At 43.6% G+C, this 22,989-nt stretch overlaps 1 protein-coding gene across 2 annotated transcripts in view; it reads left to right on the forward strand.

Moving 5' to 3' along the window:
* CLPX (caseinolytic mitochondrial matrix peptidase chaperone subunit X) overlaps positions 1-21,969 on the forward strand; it is a 57,442-nt gene extending 35,473 nt beyond the window's left edge. For both annotated transcript variants that reach the window (XM_040414268.1, XM_040414269.1), the window contains 7 exons: positions 3,085-3,249; positions 4,118-4,206; positions 11,309-11,473; positions 19,160-19,459; positions 19,553-19,645; positions 19,911-20,017; positions 21,439-21,969. In XM_040414268.1, the coding sequence (XP_040270202.1) occupies positions 3,085-3,249; positions 4,118-4,206; positions 11,309-11,473; positions 19,160-19,459; positions 19,553-19,645; positions 19,911-20,017; positions 21,439-21,529 (1,010 nt within the window). In that variant the 3' untranslated portion in view covers positions 21,530-21,969. The remainder of the gene's footprint in view (positions 1-3,084; positions 3,250-4,117; positions 4,207-11,308; positions 11,474-19,159; positions 19,460-19,552; positions 19,646-19,910; positions 20,018-21,438) is intronic.
* Positions 21,970-22,989: the final 1,020 nt, after the last annotated feature.

Genomic DNA, 22,989 nt, shown 5'->3' on the forward strand with positions numbered 1-22,989 from the left:
CGGAGCCACTGATGCGGACAGCACACTGAGTGCTGTCCGCATCTTTTGCGGCCCCATTGAAGTGAATGGGTCCGCATCCGAGCCGCCAAAATGGCTGCTCGGATGCGGACCCAAACAACGGTCGTGTGCATGAGGCCTTATCCTGTAGTTTCCAAAATGGGGTAATTTATTTTAAGTTTCTACTCTAGGGGGTGCATCAGGGGGTCATCAGCAACTTTAAAATTATCCCAGTGAAATCTGCCCTCCAAAAACCATATGGCGTTCCTTTCCTTCTGCGCCCTGCCGTGTGCCCGTACAGCAGTTTATGACAACATATGGGGTGTTTCTGTAAACTACAGAATCGGGGTAATAAATATTGAGTTTTGTTTGGCTGTTAACCCTTGCTTTGTTACTGGAAAAAATGGATTAAAATGGAAAATCTGCCAAAAAGTGAAATTCTGAAATTTCCTTTATTTTCTTTAATTCTTGAGGAACACCTAAAGGGTTAACAAAGTTTGTAAAATCAGTTTTGAATACCTTTCGGGGTGTAGTTTGTAAAATTGAGCTATTTATGGGTGGATTCTATTATGTAAGCCTCACAAAGTGACTTCAGACCTGAACTGGTCCTTAAAAAGTGGGTTTTGGAAACAATGTGTCATGAGTAAACAGTCTCAGAATGGCTTGGATAAGTAAAAGTGTTCCAAAGTTATTACCACATAAAGTGACACAGGTCAGATTTGCAAAAATCGGCCTGGGATTTAAGGTGCATAGTGGCCCCGTACTGAAGGGGTTAAATGACATGATTACATGGTTGACACAGGTCCATCAAGTCCAGCCTATAATCCAGCTGTGTTGATCCACACGAACGGAAAAAATATATATATACACATTACCATTTAGCTTTCCGTTCTTGTGATCTGTCAGCTATAACTAAAGGACCAGACTCGGGCAAGGTTAACGATTCACATTTATTTACATATGCCTGAGTAGGCAAAAAACCTATCTTGGCCCAAGTCAAACTAATAAATCACTTTTATTCGGTATACATTAAAAAGCTAGACGATATGCGTGGAACGCAAATTTTATTGGTTATATAGACCATTGAAACATACAGTTACTAAGGAGTTAAAAACACGGTCACCACACCACTGTTTACTAGTACTGACTAGTGGTAGTAACGGAGACGAAGGGAGGGGAGGAGGGAAGGCGATGAACCATACACAGTCCCTAACCCCAAAGTCCAATTGTTAACCCTACCACGTCAGTGAATATTGGCACTATCTTGATCTGGTAACCTTGCTAGTAAGCCTACTGTGGTGGAGTGAACTAGCTGGTAGCGTTCACTCCACCACTGTTATTAGAATCGCATAGTAGTCCGGATGGACTATAGGCTCAATACCGTCACTAGTTGATAATTATAGGAGATATAGGTGTTTAGTCCACGTCGGCGCTATCAGTCTGTAGACAGCTAGGGCATCCAGACGCCTGGTGGTCTCTATACCATAACACTTGCAGTAGGCTTACTAGCAAGGTTACCAGATCAAGATAGTGCCAATATTCACTGACGTGGTAGGGTTAACAATTGGACTTTGGGGTTAGGGACTGTGTATGGTTCATCGCCTTCCCTCCTCCCCTCCCCTCCCTTCGTCTCCGTTACTACCACTAGTCAGGTTTTTTTGCCTACTCAGGCATATGTAAATAAATGTGATCTGTCAGAAAACAAAACCAGATCCTTTATTTTGAGCATCAGTTATGCTCAGTTAACATCAGTTTGCACCTAAACAAACGGATCTGTCTTTTTTTTTTTTTTTTTGCATCATTTTGTGTCTCTTCCGTCAGATCAGTTTTCTTTTATGGGAGACTTTTTTTTTTTTCCTCAGTTCAAAGATAACTGATCTGTGATGGAACTGATCAAAATGTTTTTGTTTTTTTTTGTTTTTTTTCTTATTTCTTTCCTGTTCTTCTGATCAGACAGAATCTAAATCTAAATGGTGATGTGAACTCTGCTTTTGTTTTGTTTTTTTGAGGTGCGGACGGATCACTGACCCATTCAAGTTGAATGGGTCTGCATCCATCTGCGGAAAACGCATGGATGTTCCCAGTGTATTGGGGATCGCAAATTGCGGTCCCCAATGCACGGAACGGCCGGCACACGTTCATGTGCATGAGCCCTTAGACTGATGCCTATAGCCCCATATTAAGCTAGAAAAATTCCTTCTGACTCAAAATAAATCCCTGGACCTACGTGCCAAGTGGCTGTGCCGCATGAAAGATGCGGGTGATTGGAGCCACCTTTACACGTGCCAATTACTAGAAAAGAACCGCAGGGCTCAGCCCATGTAAGAGGGCAGTCAGTATGAAGACGCAGATTCTCCAACTGTTCGGTCGTATGATTTGGTATACCAATACCCCAGAAGCAAGACCAGCTAAGGCAGTGTTCACACCACTATTTTGTTTTACTATATACCTGTATAATTAAATGCTTCCCTGCAAAATTGACAAGTTGTCTGACAGTGTGAAGTAACTACTATGAGAGAACCATATTTCATAGGCAGCAATCAGGCAACCACGGAGTACGCCACTTATCTGTCTGCGTTTTGCAACAGGTGCCAGTCTGCATGGTTCAGCAGAAAGGTATTAATAGTAGACAAGAACATCAGGTGTATGGAGCACATGGTGCTGGGATTATTACTACGTACTGTCTCCTATGTATATCTTTAGATTCAAACATTGTGGCTTCCCTATACATGTCCTGTAATTTTCTGAAGTGGAAGTGACTCCTCCGCCCCAACTACACTCTCTAAAGTAATATATAGTAAATCCAAATAGGTTCGCCATATAATGATTACACAACTGTATCCCTCCACTATTATCTGGTCACGTTCTGCGAGTGCCTGCATATCTAAGCAGGATTAATGACGCCAATGGCTAACAGAACATCTAGCCAGTACATCTAATCTAGTAATCTGATCTCCTTATAGAATTATAACAATAATTTACATTGTGGTGTCGGTTCCATGTGACGGTTTAATAGGTTTACTTATGTTGTATGCAGGGTATTCCGTGCAGTCCGTTCTGCATTGACATGCTTGGTCTCCCCCACAGGTAAAACCCTTCTTGCACAGACATTGGCAAAATGCCTGGATGTCCCCTTCGCCATCTGTGACTGCACCACCCTGACTCAAGCTGGATATGTGGGAGAGGACATTGAGTCTGTAGTTGCTAAACTGCTTCAGGATGCCAATTACAATGTGGAGAAAGCTCAGCAAGGTGTGTGTGTGTATCTACGTCCCATATTTGTGCAGTTGTTAAAGGGCTTGTACATGGCTTACATTTTTAAGAGGAAAATGCTGAGAGCATGTTAAAGAAATATAAAATGCTCATTTTATGACTCCTTGGGTCCAGGTGTCTACCATTTTTCATGCATTTCTGGGCAGCAGTCACTTGCTGTCCAAGCACCTGACCACTGTGGCCAATTACAAGTCTTAAAGGGGTTATCCTGGTAATAATATTGATGAACTCTCCTCAGGATAGGTCGTCATTATCAGATCGGCGGGGGTCTGACTCCTGGGAGCCCTGCCAATCAGCTGTTAGGAGAGGCCAGTGCTCCTTGAGCGTCGTGGCCTCTTCCTAGGTACGTTGGTCACATGGCCTAGTTGCAGCTCAGCCCCATTGAAGTAAATGGTGCTATACTATGTACAGTTATGTCACTGGTGGGGGAGCCTGCCGCACTCAACAGCACTCTAGTGAGCACGACCGCTCCCTGGAACGGTGCTGGGATTCGAACCCATGCCAATGTGATAATTATCATTTCCGTGATAACCCCTTTAACAGTATCACCACTGAGACCAGTAATTGGCCACAGCAGTCACATGCTTAGACAGAGCCTACTTAAACTGGTGCATATTAAACACCCTCATATTATTTCATGCTTTGGACAACACCTTTAAGTAAGTTAAAGATGCACAGGTATTTTAGTCAGCATCTACTTCCAAGTAGCTCATGCCTCAATGTGGATTTCTGTGTTTTATGGCTCCTGAAACAATCATTTTTGAGAAAATATATAGTTTTTGTACATTGGTTTATTCTTCTACCTTTATGACCCTTTTTTTTTTTTTTTTTTTTTTTTTTTTTTAAGGAATTGTATTTTTGGATGAGGTTGACAAGATTGGTAGTGTCCCAGGCATCCATCAGCTGAGAGATGTGGGTGGGGAAGGCGTGCAGCAGGTAAGACTGATTTGTTGTCTTGTGTATAATTGAGCTATGTACATGTAGGAATTAAAGGGCACCGATCATCGGTTTCATGTCGTCCCAAAACAAATGCAGAATGAAATGTAGACATGCCCCCTCAAGCTAGCGAAGTACGTTTACACACACCTCACACTAAATAAAGGTTTACACATTTCACACATCACACCCCAATAAAATAAAAATGGCCCGTCCACCCCAACGAGTATTCTCAGCTTAAGAGGCATCTGCCATGCTTTCCTCTGATACAGAGTCTACCAGTGAGGATGAGAGGATGCCACTTTCCTCTACTCCTCTACCCCCTCGTCATCATCCGCTGATGAGGGACCCTCTAGAAGGCGCCCCAGAACAACAGCTGAGGCAGCCCCCCAGAGTGAGCCCACATGGATCGTGGACTCCACCCCCCTGAGAATTATCAGCCCCAAATTCCTGAGTTTGTGAGCAACTCAGGAATTCAAATTGTGCGGGCTTCACAGAATTTATATTTTTTTTTTTAAATCTTTTTCTCTGAAGATTTTATAAATTTGATGGTAACCCAAACAAATTTATACACCCAGCAATTTATTTCCCAGAATCCCACAACGCCATACGCTAGACCCCAAGGTTGGACCCCAGTAAACCCCAGATGATGACATTTTGGGGGCTCTTGCTGCATATGGGTGTTATTAAAAAAAAGAAGATTATTAAGATTAATCAGTATTGGAGTGCGGATGTCTTGTACCACACTCCAATTTACAGTAATACCATGGCCCGTAATCAATTCCAATTAATGCTTAAGTTTTTGCATTACAACGATAATGCACAGTGCCCACCCCAGAATGACCCGGCATTTGACCATCTGTTCAAAATTAGGTCTGTACTTGACCACTTCAGTGCCAGGGCCTTACGTGCACACATTGTCAGCGCACTGGCTGACGCTGTGTGTGAAGTCAGGTCCCGCCCAGTGCATGCTGGGAAGAACACCCGGTCTGTCTTCTGCGGACTCCATGTCAGCGCACTGCAGTGCCAGGAAAGTTAAGTATAAAGTGAGCTGGGGGGGGGGGGCCTGTGATGAAGGGGGCACTTGTGATTTGAAGGGGCTGATGGCGCTGGGGGACATGGATGATCATGGGCAGGGCTGGCAAAGGCATGGAGGGACTCATGGCACTGGGGGAGTTGGGGACGGCACGGGACATGGATGGCATAGAAGTGCTGATGGCGCTGGGTGGGAGTCTGGGACACATGACATGGAGGGGCTCATCTGATGGCAGTGGGGGACATGGTGCATGGCATGGAAGCACTGGCTGGAGGAGGACATGGCAATGGATGGCATGGAGGCACTGGGGGTTGGGGACACAATGGATGGCATGGTTGGGTAGGTGGGAATGGGGGACATCGCAATGGATGGCAGTGGGGGACATGGCATGGAGGCAGGGTCTGATCTGAGGGCACTGGGAGAGTGGGAAACATAGCAATTGGTCTGGCAATGGATCAGCGTGAGTGGCTGATGGCACTAGGGGAGTGTGGGACATGGCATGGAGGGGCTGATCTGATGGCACTGGGAGAGTGGGGGACATGGTGGATGGCATTGAGGCACTGGGAAAGGGGGACATGGCAGTGGATGGCACTGGGGGAGTGGGGGACATTGCATGGAGGCGGGGCCTGATCTGATGGGACTGGGGGAGTGGGAAACATGGCAATTGGGCTGGCAGTGGATGGCATGGAGGCACTGGAGGAGTGGGGGACATGGCAATGGATGGCATGGGGGTCTGGCTCTGATTGCAGCAAGGGAGAGGCTGATGGTGGCATTGGCATGGGGGTCTGATTGCGGGCTTGCGACATGGGAGGACTGATTTGAGCTCACATTCTGGCAAAAGAACAGCCTGCTGGAGTATACCGTATTGGGTATAGCCGGATACAACCAGCTATATGCTCTCATTGACTATAATGTGGTCCAAGGCCATGTGGCCATGTTCCGGCATACATGCTGGGTATCATCCAAAGGGTTTGTTTTTTGTCGGGCCAAAACCCAGCTTGAATGCTGTAACAAGGCCGGACCCCATTAGTCAATCGCTCCAGCTATACCAGATATGGTACATTCTGAATGGCCTTCTGACAATGTATATTGCAGCTGTGAAAGAAGCCTTATGTGTGCAATTATTTGCTATACCACTGTAATAAATTAAAAAAAATAGTTTTTCTAAAGCAAACGTTATTTTAAGGTTTTTCTTATTAAAGTACTCTATTAATTGATAGAATACTCGATTGTTTTAGCAATTGTTTACTGCGGCCCTATCCTTGATGTACCCTGTAGTTTTATCACCTTGTATCTCTGATTTAGGGCTAATGCACACGAACATATTTTCTTTCCGTGTCCATTCTGTTTTGTGTTTTTTTTTGCGGACCGTAAGCGGAACCATTCACTTCAACAGGCTGCAAAAAAAAAAAAACCTGAAGTTACTGTGTGCATTCCGTTTCCGTATGTCCATATTTCCGTTCCGCAAAAAAATAGAACATGTCCTATTATTGTCCGGATTACGGACAAAGATAGTACTGTTCTATGAAAGGCAAGCTGTTCCGTTCCGCAAAACACTGAATGCACATCCGTATTTTTTGCGGGCTGCAAAATACATACGGTTGTGTGCATGAGCCCTTAGTCCGCGTAGCTTACATATCCACTTTTCACCAACCAGTACATATTCATTTCTGTTAAACACCTGTTGGGTCAAAATCACCCTTTCCACCTCTTAAAATGTTCATATGGGGGTGCTGTTTCGAAAATGGGGTCACTTCTTGGGGTTTTTAATTTCTGGGGACCTCAGGAATTAACATGCGACATGACCCCTAAAATCCATGTCTGTTTATTTAAGCCTGCAAAAAACATATTTTTTGCTTTGCCTCTAGAGCCCTGCTGTGCGTCCATACAGCAGGCTACAAGCACATGTGGGGGGTATTCAGGGGGAAATGGGTGACAAAATGTGAGGTGCATTGTGTCCTGTTACCCCTTGTGAAAGTGAAAAATGTGGGTGTAAACCAACTTTTTCTGGAATAAATTGTAATTTCTCATTTTCACAGCCAAATGTTTCCTAATTCTGTGAAACGCTTGATAGGTCAAAGTGGTCACTACACACCTTGAAATGCTCTTTGAGGGGTCTAGTTTCCCGCAATGGGGTCATTTTTTCGGGGGTTTCCACTGTAGCTCAGGGTGTCTTCATATGCGACATTGCTCCCAAAAGCCAATCCTGCAAAATCTGTCCTCCGAAAGCCCAATGGCGCTACTTCCCTTTTGAACCCTGCCATGCGCTCATACGACTGTTTTTGAGCACATTTTGAGGGGGGGTTTGTAAACTGAAGAATCAGGGTAGTAAATAATTATTTTTCTTTTAACCCTTGCTATGTTACAGCAAAAAATGAAATTTCGAAATTTTACCTCAATTTCCCATTAATTCTTGTGGAACACCTCAAGGGTTAACAAAGTTTGTAACATCAGTTTTGAATAATTTGAGGGGTGTAGTTTCTAAAATGAGGTCGTTTATGGCTGGTTTCCATTACATAAGCCCCTAACAATCACTTTATAATGGAATTGGTGCTTAAAAAATGGTTTTGGAAATTTTGTTGAAATTTAGAAAAATTGCATCTAAAATTGTAAACCTTCTAACGTCCTAAATAAATGAAATGACATTTACAAAATGAAGCCAACCTAAAGTAGACAAAGGAAAAATGTAAAGTAATAACTATTTTGTGACGTATCACTACCTGCCATAAAAGCAGAGAAATTCATATTTAGAAAATAGTGAATTTTCCCCAAATTTCTGTCATTTTTGGGCTTTTTAATAAAAAAGTGAAATATATCAACTGAAATTTACCACTGTCATGAAGTACAATGTGTCACGAGAAAACAGTCTCAGAATGGCTTGGATAAGTAAAAGCGTTCCAAAATTATTACTACACAAAGTGACACAGATTTGCAAAAATCGGCCTAGGATTTAATTTGTGAAGGGGTTAATATATGACTGACTGATTATGTGCTACCCGTAGCTTTAGAAATAGTGTGTGGAAAAATGAGTGCAAAGAAATAGAAGTGTTTAATAGCTTATTTTTTTTATTTTATTGGCATAATCTGAAGTGAATGATTGATTGTTTCTCTTCAATTCAAAGTGTTAATGAACTGAGAAGAAATTCTAAATCTGTATTTGATGTGACTGCCCTTTGCCTTTAAAGGGTTTCTACCACTTCGTTTTTACATAATTAGCTGTCAGACACTAGCGATCCGCTAGTGTCTGCTCTACCAAACCATCCTAATAGAATTGCTTTTGGGGCAGCCGTTTCGCTAAAACTAGAACTTTTATTGATATGCTAATGAGCCTCTAGGTGCTATGGGGGCGTCATTAGCACCTAGAGGCTCCGTCTACCTTCACAAACTGCCGCCGCCCAGCGCGTCCCTCCAGCCCACCCATCTCCTCCGGAATGCGATCCTCCCCGTGCGCGTCTGTATTCGGCGCATGCGCAGTGAACCGCTTCCCTGCTCAGACATCTCCACTGCGCCTGTGCCGATGACGTCATAGTGCTCCGAGGAACAGGCGCAGTGGAGATGTCTGTGCAGAAAGCGGTCAGACATTCACTGCGCATGCGCCGAATACATACGCGCACGGCGCATGCGCGAAATTCATCCGCTGGCTCACAGGGAGGATCGCATTCCGGAGGAGATGGGCGGGCTGGAGGGACCCGCTGGTCGGCGGCAGTTTGTGAAGGTAGACCGAGCCTCTAGGTGCTAATGACGCCCCCATAGCACCTAGAGGCTCATTAGCATATTAATAAAAGTTCTTTTTTTAGCGAAACTGCTGCCCCAAAAGCAATTCTATTAGGATGGTTTGGTAGAGCAGACACTAGCGGATCGCTAGTGTCTGACAGCTAATTATGTAAAAACAAAGTGGTAGAAACCCTTTAAGAACAGCATACATTCTAGGTACACTTACACACAGTTCTTGAAGGAACCCAGCAGAGAGGTTGTTCCAAAAATCTTGAACTACCCACACCTCCCTGATGATATTGCAGGATGGACACTTATCTGCCTGTATTTGTCAGCATTGAGGCACGATTAATGGTGACCACATTGAGAACCGTAGAGGCAGTGGTTGGCTATGGAGACTTAGTGCAGCAGATGAAAGACACATCATGCTTACCTTAGAAATCGGAAGATGTCCAGTAGTACCATCAGCTTGCAACCGGAAGAAACCAGTGGGAACCAGGTACAACCATCTACAGTTCAGAGAAGCCTGGCCAAAAGTGGTCTTCATGGAAGAATTGCAGCCAAAAATCCATACCTGCGACATGAAAAGAAGGCCCAGCAACTCAACTGTGCACAAAAACATAGGAACTGAGGGGCAGAAAAATGACAGCAGGTGATCTGGACTGATGAGTCAAAATGTGAAAAATTTGGCTGTAAACAGAAGGCAGTTTGTTTGCTGAAGGGCGTTACAATAATGAGCGCCATCAGGTGGAGATTCCTTGCAAGGCTGGGGTTGCATTTCAGCAAATGCAGTTGGGAATTTGGTCAGGATTAATGGTGTCCTTAAAAGGGTCGTCTCACTTCAGTAAGTGGCATTTATCATGTAGAGAAAGTTACTACAAGGCACTTACTAATGGATTCGTTTTTCCATCACATTATACACCGCTCGTTTCCATGGTTACAGACCACCCTGCAATCAATCAGCAGTGGCCATGCTTGCACAATATAGGAAAAAAACACCAGCCTATATGCGCTCCCATGGTCCTGGCCACCGGAGGGGCTGACAATTTTTCCTATAATGTGCAAGCACGGCCGCTACTGATGGATTGCCGGGTGGTCTGTAACCATGGAAACAGGCAGTGTATAACATGATGGAAAAATGAATCCAGCCAGCGAAGGAAGCAATATGGAGAATCGCAATATATTAGTAAGTTGCTTGTATTAACTTTCTCTACATGATAAATGCCACTTGCCAAGATGATACTTGTCAGTCATTCAGTCCCATCAGTGAGGCATCTTATTGGCTCAGAATTTGTTCTGCAGCAGGACAATGACCACAAACACACAGCCAATGTCATTAGAAACTAGTAATGATTACATGTACTTCCACACTTGGCTTAATTTAAAACTGTGTACTGCTTATCAAACTGGAGATTAATTCAGATTAAAGGACAGTGCCTGTCTCTTCACATTGAGGGATAAGTCCTGGTTAACTGTAAATCCATATTGTGATGAATGCTTCCAGCAAGGATGATGTGAGTAATAAACGGCTCCACTCCAGAGATGAGTCAGGAGATAAGCGGAGGAGCCCCAGCCGGCGGCTCAACTCGCATGCTGGAGAATTGAAGGATCAAACGGGTTCACCAGAAGTGACGTCACTCAAGGGATAGATAGCAGTGGTGTGCTCCTTCCAACATGTTTTGGAGGTATATCCTCCTCCTCCATCAGGGATAGATGGCTCCACTGCCTGTCTGATCTAAATACCCTCTGAGATCATTGGAAAAACCTGAAATGGAATAAGTGTCATCATTAAAAACTATCTTCAGCTTAAAGAAGAACAAGGAGTTCTGGAAATGATGACATGGCCACCCTACAGATCCCTGTTCTCAACATCATCCAGTCTGTCTGGAATGACCTGAAGAGACAGGACGATCTGAGCAAGCGTACATCCACACAGGATCTGTGGTTAGTTCTCCAAGATGTTTGGAACAACCTTCCTGCCGAGTTCCTAGATACTTTCCGTTTTTTAAGAACTGATGCTGTTTTGAAGGCAAAGGGTTGTCACGCTAAATATTGACTTGCTTTCGATTCTCTTGTTTGCACTTTGCTAAATGATAAAATAAACTATTAACACTTTTCTTTCTGAAAGCATTTTTACCACACCTGCCTAAAACTTTTGCATAGTACTGTCTCATAGGTTTTCAGGGGGAAAAAAAAAGTACAATCCTCTGTGAACAGGGCCTTGGCACATTTGTGGAATGGCTAACCTAGTACCATACTGCATGTATTTCTTCCCCTCTATCTGCATGCTGTATATGATCATGTCTACTGGTTTGCATATAATATACAACTGCTGAACCTTCTTCTTTGTAGGGTTTGCTGAAGCTTCTTGAAGGCACTGTAGTTAATGTCCCAGAGAAAAACTCAAGGAAGCTGCGTGGTGAAACCGTTCAAGTTGACACCACAAATATCCTCTTTGTATCGTCTGGAGCTTTCAATGGCCTGGACAGGATCATCAGTCGGAGAAAGAATGAAAAGGTTGGTTAAAATGCAGAGCCTCCTGTGAATATACATGGATGCGACTGACCTATTTATTTATTTATTCATACTTTCCTACCCAATTTGACATTGGGTATGGAGAGACACAACTGCACACTGGGAGGTACTGTTACTGGGGCCACCATACAATGCCCAGAGAGTATCCCGCTAAGGTAGTAAGACCCATACATGTCACTCGCTGGCTGTCGTACCATTGCCCTGGCAACTTGTATCCCCCAGGTGCAGTGGATATAAAAAGTCTATACACCATTGTTAAAATGCCATGTAAAAAAATCAGACCAAGACAAATTTTTTCAGATTTTATTTCTGCCTTTAATGTGACCCATAGTATGTACAATTCCATTGAAAGACAAACTGAAATCCTCTAGTGGGGGCAGAAGAAAAATAATAAAATTTAAAATATTGTGGTTGCATGTGTGAACACCCCGTTTTAATTGGGGAAGTGGTTGTGATCACATTTTAAACTCATTTTAAATAATAGTCTGTATACAGCTGCCATCATGTAAAGTCATTCTGATTAACCCCATAGAAAGTACAAGTGTTTTGGTAGGATTTTCCTGACCTTTATTTTAGTTGCATTTTTCAGCAAAAGCCATGCTCCGTAAACGGCTTACAATGCGTCAAAGGGATCTCATTGTTTAAAGGTATCAGTCAGGAGAAGGGTACAAAAAATTTCAAAGGCTTTAGATATACCATGGAACACAGTGACGACATCTCGAAGTGGATAAAATTACTAAAAACTGAACGTCCCTCAAAAATTGATAAAAAGATGAGAAGAAAATTGGCCCTGGGAGGCTGTCAAGAGGCCTACAGCAACATTAAAGGAGCTACAGAAATTTCTTGCGAGTACTGGTTGTGTACTCTGACAACAATCTCCCATATTCTTCATATGTTTGGGATGTGGGGTAGGTTGGTAAGACGAAAACCTTTTCTTACAAAGAAAAACATCCAAGGCCTTCTATGTTTTCTCAAGACCTACATTAAAGGGATTCTGTCATCAGATTTAACCCCTCACTGTGGCTCTATTTGCCCAAAAAACAGGTTTTCATAACCTGTCAATCACTTACTTAAGGTGCCCAAGGGGATGTCCGTTAGTACAGGGTGCCCGGCGGCACCCCTCGCCGTCCGGTGCTCAGCGCCGCCTTCTACAGCGAGCGAAGGCCGGCGCATGCGCACTTGGCTCAACGAAGCCGCTGCCAGGAGTCCGCACAGGCGCATCAGGCTGAGCCTAATGCGCAGGCGTGGGATCTGGCGGAGATACGGGGAGGATTGCGGAGGCGGTGCTGAGCTGTAGAAAGCGGCGCTGAAGACAGGGAAGGCGGTGCTGGGCACCGGACAGTGAGGGGTGCGGCCGGGCACCCTGTATTAACTGTTCCTCCCCTTGGGCACCTTAAGTAAGTGATTGACAGGTTATAAAAACCAGTTTTTTGGGCAAATAGAGCCACAGTGAGGTTTAATAAGGCCAGCTTAGGATTCTTCTTATTAGTCTGGACATGAGCATATGTTTAGGTTAGAGGGGTTAAATCTGATGACAGAATCCCTTAAAGAGGACCTTTAAATCGCAGCGCAGAGCTCACAGCCTGGGAGAAAAAAAACTCCCAGGCTGTGAGCTCTGCGCTGCGATTGGTCAGCACTACAGCCTAGGAGAAGCCCGCAGAACAAGGGCAGGCTCCTCCTACTATAACCAAGTCCCCGAACATACCGGAGGACATAACGGGAGAACGGAGCGGCGCCCAGGGATAATAGTAAGTGCAGTGAGATCCCTGGGCACCGCTGTATATGTTATGATACTTAGTTCACAATGTCAGGATCGGACTCTTTAAAGTCTGCCAAAAGCATGTGGGAAAATTGTGAACTCTTTGGCTGTAATTCCAAAATGTGTGCGTGGTGCAAAGCCAACATTATGCATCACCAAAAGAACACTAATCTCGTAGTGAAGCATAGGGGAGGCAGCATTATGAATTGGGGCTGTTTTCTACAGCTTGGGCTTTAGTGAAGGAACAGGGGCGTCGCTAGAAATGCATGGGCCCCATAGCAAAAAAAATTTATGGCCCCCCCCACATATCTATCGGGCCTCCCACCACCCCTTCCAGAGCTCCCACCTAAACACCCATCCTAGTTCTCCCACCGCTCAATGGGGACGGAGCAGCGGTCCAGCGAAATAGCGGCAGGATGGATCCGACAGGCTGAACAGCCTGCCGGATCCATCCTGCCACAAGTGTAAAAGTACCCTTAGTCTGTCATATAAGGGGGGGGGGGAGAAACCCCAGAACTAGAGTGTGCCCCCCAAAAGAAGGAGGGGGCGCCCTCATCACTGCTGGCATCTCTTTTTAACTTCAGATCATCAGACTCTCACTTACTAATTACAGCACACACCCTGGTCTGTCGTGTCCACCATCATACAGGGGAGGGAAGAAAAGAAACCCCAGAACTAGAGTGTCAGTGTGCCCCCCCAAGTTGGGGGGGGCACACTCTAGTTCTGGGGTTTCTTCCCTCCCCTGTCTGATGGTGGACACTACAGGGGTGTGTGTGCTGTAAATTTGTAATTAGTGAGAGTCTGATGATCTGAATTCTGAAGTTAAAAAGAGCTGCCTGCAGACCTGCAATGATAAGGAGGGCGCCCCTTGCTTCTCTTGGGGGGCCCCATTCTGCAGGCAGCTCTTTTTAACTTCAGAATTCAGATCAAGTATCTCATAAATCATAAGTTCTCACTTTCTTTCACTTACATTTATTTAGAGCACACTAGTCACAGCAGGCAGCAGGCACAGACTGGAGACTGGAGTGGAGACCAGTTGAGGAGGAGGCAGGAGCACCGAGCAGAGAGAAGAGGACCGGCCCCATCCACCGCCGCGGACCGCCCGTGCCCCGCCCACTACACTAGTCTAGTGTAGTGGGCGGGTGGTCCGCAGCTCCGGCCTTGCTGCCTGTGTATGTGTGTAAATAAAAAATCAACAGAAGGCGGGCCCCCAGTGGGCCCCATAGCCACTGCTATGGTTGCTATGGCGATCCCTACGCCACTGTGAAGGAATTATAATTAGTCAGTTTTGGCACAAAACCTTCTGGTTTCTGCTATAAAAAAAAATATATATAAAGATGAAGAGGATTTTTCACTTTTTTTTTTTTTTTGCATGACCACAATCCAAAGCAGACCTCCACTTCAAAAAATGAGTGACTCTGCCAGAAGACAATTATGGTTTTGAATTGGCCCATCTAGAGCCTGACCTGAATGCAATAAGAAATCTGTGGGTTGACCAGGAGATGCCCTCGCAATCTGACAGATTTAGAGCACTTTTGCAAGGAAGAGTGGGCAAAGATTGCCAAGTCAAGATGTGCTGTGCTGATAGACTCATACCCCCAAAAAATTAGGGTACTTCAACAAAGTATTAGTTTAAAGGGGTTGTCTCATGATCGATAATGGGGGCATATCGCTAGGATATGCCCCCACTGTCTTATAGGTGCGCTGGGACCCGCACCTATATAGAGAACGGAGCCCCAAAAGTAAGGAAGGGCGCGCTGCGCATGCGTAGCCGCCCTCCATTCATTTTCTGTGGGGCTGGCGAAAATAGCCAAGCGCTGGTTCGGCTATTTCCGTCAAGCCCATAGAAATGAATAGGAGCGATGGCCGGTCATGCGCAGTGCGCTCCAATTCACTTCTATGGGGAGCCGGTTTGGTGGTGGCCGGACCGGAGTCCTCCAGCCACCACCTTGCGTGGCTCCGTTCTCGATTTATAGGTGCGGGTCCCAGCGGTGTGACCTGCGCCTATAAGACAATGGGAGCATATCTTAGCGATATGCCCCCATAGTCTATGATGAGACAACCCCTTTAAGGGTGTGCATATGTACACAACCACATTATTTTAGTTCTTTATTTTTTAATAAGTGACATTAAAGGTGGCACAAATTCAGAAATAATTCTTCTTGGTCTAATATTTTTACATAACAAAAACCTTGCCATGCCCAATGGCTGATCAGTCCGAAGGTACACTTTAACCTTTTCAAGACCAGGTGATTTTTATTTATTTTTTTCCTTTTTTTCCATTTTCATTTTTTACTCCCATCCTTCCCAAAGCTGTAACGTTTTTATTTTTTCATTCACATAGCCCTATGAGGACTTGATTTTTGCTTGACAAGATGTACTAATGGCACCATTTACAGTTGCATACAGTGTGGTGGGAAACGGGGGTGGGGGACGATTTCCAAATGGGTGGAATTATTTTAAAAAAAATCTGCCACTCTTTTATGATTTACACCACTTCCTATGCGGTTAAACTGACCTGTTACTTTTATTCTCCGGATTGTTACTATTACAGTGCCCCACATGTATATACGGTAGTTTTTTATTTTATTTTTTGGGGGTTTTAATACAGATTTTTATATTTTTTTACTTTGGGGGGAAAAAACTAATTTCCTTTGCATTTGCCATGTTCTGACCCCCATAACCTTTTTATTTTTATTTATTTTTTTGTGTGAGGGCTCATTTTTTGCGGAACAATCTGTACTTTTCATTGATACCGTTTGGGGATGGTGACTTTTTGATCACTTTTTTCATTCAACTTTTTGTGGGACTAAAAACGTTGACTAGGCCATTTTACACTTTTGTCCGTTTCACTGTTTGCCGTATGGGATAAATATTTTCATATTTTAATAGTACAGGCGTTTTGGCATGCAGCGATGCCCATGATTTTTTAAGTATTTTAATTTTGGTGAAAGGGTTTGAATTTGGTGTGTGTGTGTATATATGTATATGATATAATCTCAAGCAATCATAGGCAGGGCTGTGCCACTCGTAAGTACAGGGGCTGCCGCACACTGCATCCAACTTCCCCGCTCCTTGCTGGGGTGAGGGCCGGGAACGCGCTCTCTGAGTCATTAACTTCTCAGATAGCGTGTTTACATTTAATCACAGCATCTGGGGGGTTAAATGTATGCGATTGATGTTTTAAACAGCAGGCACCCAGTGGCTATGAACAAGCGCCATTTTTAAAAGCTCGACTGCCGACGTAAAGTTATGTTGAGTGGTCGGTAAGGGGTTAAAGTGTCTTGTTTTTGAATCTCACTGCATGCAGCAAGATGGATATATACTGCTGATATGCAACTCTGTTCTCAGTGGACTCTGCCTCTGACCACTCATATTACTTTCTTGTGTTTGTGTCCTCGTTAAAGAAAATTAAAATACTTGAATATTACTTTAGTATAAATATATTCCCAAATACATTTCATTAGCTATAATGGTTCATTTTGTCTGGGGAGCAATCATTAGGAGAAATAAAATGGCCGCTGTCCTATTAGTACACACAAAACCTGTCATAATCGCACAGCAGGACAAGTTACTTTACAACACTGAGGTAAAGAGCTGCTCATCTGATCATCTCTGCTTGTCGGGGATTGTGATCCTGAATATAGCTGATAAGATAGTCAGCTGAATCTCTGTAGGATTGGAGTTCATGGGGAGACATGAAGTGCAGAGAGGACGGACAGAATAGACTGTGGTAATGGAGGCTGCATACAAGTGCTGCTGCTAGTTATCCACATCCCCACCTCCTCTTTGTACTTCATGTCTCCTAATGAACTACATTCCTACAGTGATTCATCTGAAGATCATATTAAACTGTATTCAGGATAATAATCCCCGACAAGATGGCGCAGCTCTTTAACTTGTCCCCCTGTGTAATTTAGACAGGTTTTGTGTGGGCTAGTTGGACGGCAGCCATTTTATTTCTCCTAATGATTGCTCCCCAGACAAAGCGATCCATTATAACTAATGTAAGGTATTTGGAAATATATTTATAATGAAGTAATATTTAAAGGGTTTCTATCGGGGGGGAGGTATGGGTTTATTTGTTTAGGATGGATAATTGTACTCACATTGAAGATACTTTTGATACCAGAGGCTATATGTGGATTTATGCCATGTCCTATGTAGATATGTGTAATAGAATGTATATATTATATACTATATATGACAGATAATGTATACATCTGTGGTCTACAAAATATCATGTTAATGTGATAAAATAAGACTGGAAAATGTTAATAAAGAAATATCTGACTTAAAAAAAAAAAAAAAAAAAGGGTTTCTATCACTTCGTATGACATAATTAGCTGTCAGACACTAGTGATCTGCTAGTGTCTGCTCTGGCCAACCATCCTAATATAATCACTTGTGGGGCAGCGGTTTTGCTAAAAAACTAACTTTTATAAATATGCTAATGAGCCTCTAGGTGCTATGTGGGCGTCATTAGCACCTAGAGGCTCCGTCTACCTTCATACACAGCCGCCGCCCAGCGCGTCCCTCCAGCCCGCCCATGTCCTCCTCCGTGTGACGCAGCGGCCGAATTCTCGCGCATGCGCCGTGCGCGGCTGTATTCGGCGCATTTGAGATGTCTGAGCTCGGAGCGGTCAGACATTCAATGCGCATGCGCCGAATACATCCGCGCATGCGCATTGAATGTCTGACCGCTCCGAGCTCAGACATCTCAAATGCGCCGAATACAGCCGCGCACGGCGCATGCGCGAGAATTCGGCCGCTGCGTCACACGGAGGAGGACATGGGCGGGCTGGAGGGACGCGCTGGGCGGCGGCTGTGTATGAAGGTAGACGGAGCCTCTAGGTGCTAATGACGCCCACATAGCACCTAGAGGCTCATTAGCATATTTATAAAAGTTAGTTTTTTAGCAAAACCGCTGCCCCACAAGTGATTATATTAGGATGGTTGGCCAGAGCAGACACTAGCAGATCGCTAGTGTCTGACAGCTAATTATGTCATACCAAGTGATAGAAACCCTTTAAGTATTTTCATTTTCTTAATTCCCAGAGAACCCCTTTTAAGATATTTAGGTGTCATGCATACATTGGATATTTTTAGGCTCTTTCCTGCCTGACGCTGTCAAACACTGGAATTTAGTTGACCTGTTCCAGCAAGACCTTGAGTATTTAATTTATCTCTAAAGTTATTGTGGGTGAGGCATTCACGGAAGTCCCTTCTGCCAATGGTCCTACTCCCCTCTTTGGAGTTAGTGTTAAAGGGAACCTGTCACGTTAGCTGCAGGCAGCATGTTATAGAGCAGGAGGAGCTGAGCAGATTGGATAGTTTGTGGGAAAAGATTCAGTAAGACTTGTAATTTATACATTTTAAATTCCTGCTCATTCTGGGTTTTGAAGTGAAGGAGTCGGCCCTATCGGTGACTGACCGCCTGCCCTCTATGACTGTGTATACAGAGAGAGCTGTCAGTCACTGATAGGACCGCCACCTGGACGTCAGAGCTCAGGGTGTGCAGGAATTTCAATGGATGAAATACAAGTTTTACTGAATCTTTTCTCACAAAAATATATCAATCTGTTCAGATCCTCCTGCTCTATAAAATGCAGGTTGCACTGCATTTTCAAGGTGACAGATTCCCTTGTAATAAGTAGTATATTTTCTTTAAAAAAAGCATCTCCGCCAAAACTATCTAAAGGATTGGTTTTACACTTTTTGCTGGGGGAAGTGCTGCCAGCCTCACAAATGGGGACTATCCAGGTCTCCCAGAGCAAGCGAAGCTGATAGTGTTTTTCCTTTTTGGCCTACAGAAGGGTGTTCCCAAGCAGAGACCTATATCTGGTAAACCTTAATGCTTTCTTTCCTTTTTATATGTTTGTGTTTTTGTTTTTCTCTCTGGTTTTCAGTATTTGGGATTTGGCATTGCTTCGGATACTGGTAAAGGACGCAGGGCAGCTGCAGCAGCAGATCTAGCAAATGCCAGTCCTGAATCAAATGCAGTACAAGACATTGAAGAGAAGGACCGTCTGCTGCGCCATGTGGAAGCAAGGGACCTCATTGAGTTCGGCATGATCCCGGAGTTTGTGGGTCGCCTACCTGTAGTGGTGCCTCTTCACAGCCTTGACGAGCAGACTCTTGTACGCATCCTCACCGAGCCACGTAATGCCGTTGTGCCGCAATACCAGGCTCTGTTCAGCATGGATAAGGTTTGATTTTAATTGTGTTGAATTATTTTATTTATTTATTTTTCTTGATCTCTATTTTTTTTCATTGCAATATTCATGTATTGTTTTTTTTAGTGCGAGTTAAATGTCACTGAAGGTGCTCTGCGGGCCATTGCTAGACTGGCTCTTGAACGAAAAACGGGTGCTAGAGGCCTTCGCTCAATCATGGTAAACCCTTATTATTTTCCATCTCTGAACTTATGGCATCTGCTTGTAGAACATGACGCCATGCAGCAGCTTACTGTTGTGTTGCGTGATGGAAGGCTGCCAGTAGGGCGGCAATAATCTGGAAGTAGTGGAGGAGTGCTAGCAGTACAGCTCTAACACGAGCTCTGGTGTTTTAATGTAGGCGCAGGTTGTAGATTTAGTTTTTTGCATTTTCTCTAAATGTAAATGGATTTGCATTGACGTTGCTCTTTTTTCCATCTATAAGGAGAAGCTCCTTCTTGAGCCCATGTTTGAAGTTCCAAACTCTGACATAGTTTGTGTTGAGGTGGACCAGGAAGTGGTTGAAGGCAAAAAAGAGCCAAGTTATATCCGGTAAGTAAAGGGCCCCAACTGCTTTCTGGAACAGGACTGGCACCTTGGCAATGTGGTGTTCTAGATTTTCTTTGTCCTTTGGAAAGACTGTAGATCACTATAATACCTTTTTGGTTTTGTAGCTCCAAGATAAACCACCATGTACATGTAGCGGAAAGAAGATATTACCTGCCATTAAACGCATGCAATTGTATGTTAGCTGTATATGATGGCATTGACCCACTTTTGCGATGTAGCTATTCACACAAATCTATTCTAGACACATTATCTGTCCGTATTACTTCCTAGTGTCACAGTCCGACCTCGGGTTTAACTGACCAGTATTCACGCCATTGTAGATCCCTATGATGCTGTGAATTCAAGTCAGTTAATCCCACAGGAGGCCTGTGGCACACACCAGTAATACCCATGAATAATCTGTCCAGAATGCATTTGGGTGAACACTGCTTTATGGTGTATACTGACAAAATAAGAAGGAAGGGTGTGCGTCCAATATGGCTGCCCCCAAGTAGGTTTTCAAATGTATCATTGTACAGCTACAACATAAAAAAAAATAGCATTTTAATGCCTTTGGGCCGTATACTAATTACCTTGCTGGAGTCATGAAGATGGAGGAGCCTAGCTGGCCGTGCCTTTGTCACTCAGACTGGCTTGATTGATGTCCCTGATGTTTTCTAGTTTTGGGATATGCACAGTTGAAACTGATGTTGCTTGCCCTTGTTTGACTGTTATCTGAAGCCATCAGCTTGTCAGAAAAGGAGTCCTTCATATCTGCAATATCAACCTAACCAAGAAAGCACTTTACTGCACATGCTCTGTCACTAGACGACAACAGTTTATATGTGGGATTTTGGACAGGCTTGTGATATTGTGCCATCTTAAGGATTGGTAGTCAAGTCAGATTGGGTGGTTTTAGGGCAGGGCTAGCTTGGCTCTTCTAATGAGCGTTTCTGCCTCCATGACTCCAGAAGTGCAGCGATTGAAAGTTTTGTTTTTTCCCCCAAATACTGCTTCTACTTTTCCTAATTCTTAGAGGACACCTTTAGAAAGCACAGCAGCCAATGTGAGAGTGGTGGTGGTGGTAAGGAGACGAAAAACCTCACAGGCTGTCTTACACATGGCGCATTGTTCCCTACATTGTTCTCGCACAATACATGGTGCATTGTTCCCTCTTAATTCAAAATGGGGTTCAGACTTGAACCTGTCTCAATGAAGTGCAGTGCTTTATAGTTGGAGCAGATTCATATGTAGTTTTCTAGGTAAAGATGCAGCAAAACTAATGATTTATTCATTTAAATCTCTGCTCATCAATTCCTCCTGCTCTATAACATGCTACCTGCAGTTTGCATGGCATTTCTTGGTGACTGGTTCCCTTTAAATCTACATAGAACTTTTTTAATCTGTTCTCTTTCTCTGTATAGAACACAAAATAAAGAGGCGACCGAGGAAGAGTATGACTCTGGAGTGGAAGAGGAAGGCTGGTCCCGACAGGCTGATGCAGCAAACAATTAGACTGTGCCAGTTCTCTACTGTTCTCCTTCAGTGTTGAAATTGCTTATTCTTCTTTAGCGAAAAACTAACACTTTTCACAATGCTAAATACAACTTTTATTACCCGAAAAACTCAACTTTGGGAGAACAACCAGGAAACTCATTTTAAGGAACTTCAGATTTCTACTGTAGAGAGCAGTCTTTATACAAGTCAGACGATAACGGTGTATATTATCCAGGGCTTTTATAAGACGAGAATCTTTTTGTTAACACTTCATTTACTGGGATTAGCCATAATTAATTTTACAATAATGTTCAGTCATGCAGGTGGGCACTCTACTGAAACATGGTTGTTTGGGTTACACAGGGGTCTCTTGCATCTCCCAAATTCATTTTCCATTAGTTATTTCTTGTCAGTTCAGAGACTTGTTTTTATGTCCTTTTTTTTTTATGTCCTGGCTCTCCTAAACTGGAACATTACAAGAATACTAAAGATTTTAGTTCTCTTCTACACTAATGGTATATTTTATATCTCCTAGGGATATGGTTACTAACTTGACCCCTTCCCTCACCTCGTTGGCATGGGTTCATATCAGGGGTGCTTTACATGTGCCTGTCATCTGTGCCTCCTCTGAGTCACTGCATGATACGTTTGTATAACCATGCCTTCCTGCTCTCTATACAGACGTTTGATGGACCACGGAGGCAATATAACCCGCTGCATTTGTGGCCTGTTTCTAAGTGTCCTAAATCTGGCTGAAATCTGCAAACCCTAGGTAGCCTGTCTAATGAAACCCTTCTACAAATTCTCCATTTCCCATAAGACAGTATCTTCTATAGTAAAGGGATTGTTGGTTCCTTGTGCAATCATATTTGATTGATTTTTGTAATTAATTTCCTGCTGGAAATGTATTATGTCATGCTGCAGACCCCACAGTAGTGGCAGGGTGTGGATATAAAAAGCTTTTAAGTTATAGAGGAATGCCTGTCTGCTGAATTTGTGTTATGTTTTTTTTTTGTTTTTTGTTTTTTTCTCTTTTGATTTTAGAATTTCACAGATACTGGCTAAAATAATGTTATAATAATTCTGTATAACATTCACCTGAATAAACGTCTTTAGCCAAAATGTTTGTGACACTAAAGGACTTAAATGTCTTCAAGTTTTGTAGTTCCTTTAAAGAAATTAAAAACATGGATAAAATCTTCATATTTCCTGTTGATGTACTCGATGCTCCTGAAAACAGGACATGTTCACACAGTCAGCATCTTCCTTCAGTATTTGTAAGTGAAAACCAGGAGTGAAACCTACAGAGAAATTTTAAAGGACCTGTCAGTAGATCTGTACCTATGACACTGGCTGACCTGTTACATGAGCACTCGGCAGCTGAAGGCATCTGTGTTGGTCCCATGTTCATATGTGCCCGCATTGCTGAGAAAAATGAAGTTTTAGGACTCATGCACATGACCGTATGTATTTTGCAA

This window comes from Bufo bufo, chromosome 1 (assembly GCF_905171765.1).
Source record: "Bufo bufo chromosome 1, aBufBuf1.1, whole genome shotgun sequence".
Lineage (NCBI taxonomy): Eukaryota > Metazoa > Chordata > Amphibia > Anura > Bufonidae > Bufo > Bufo bufo.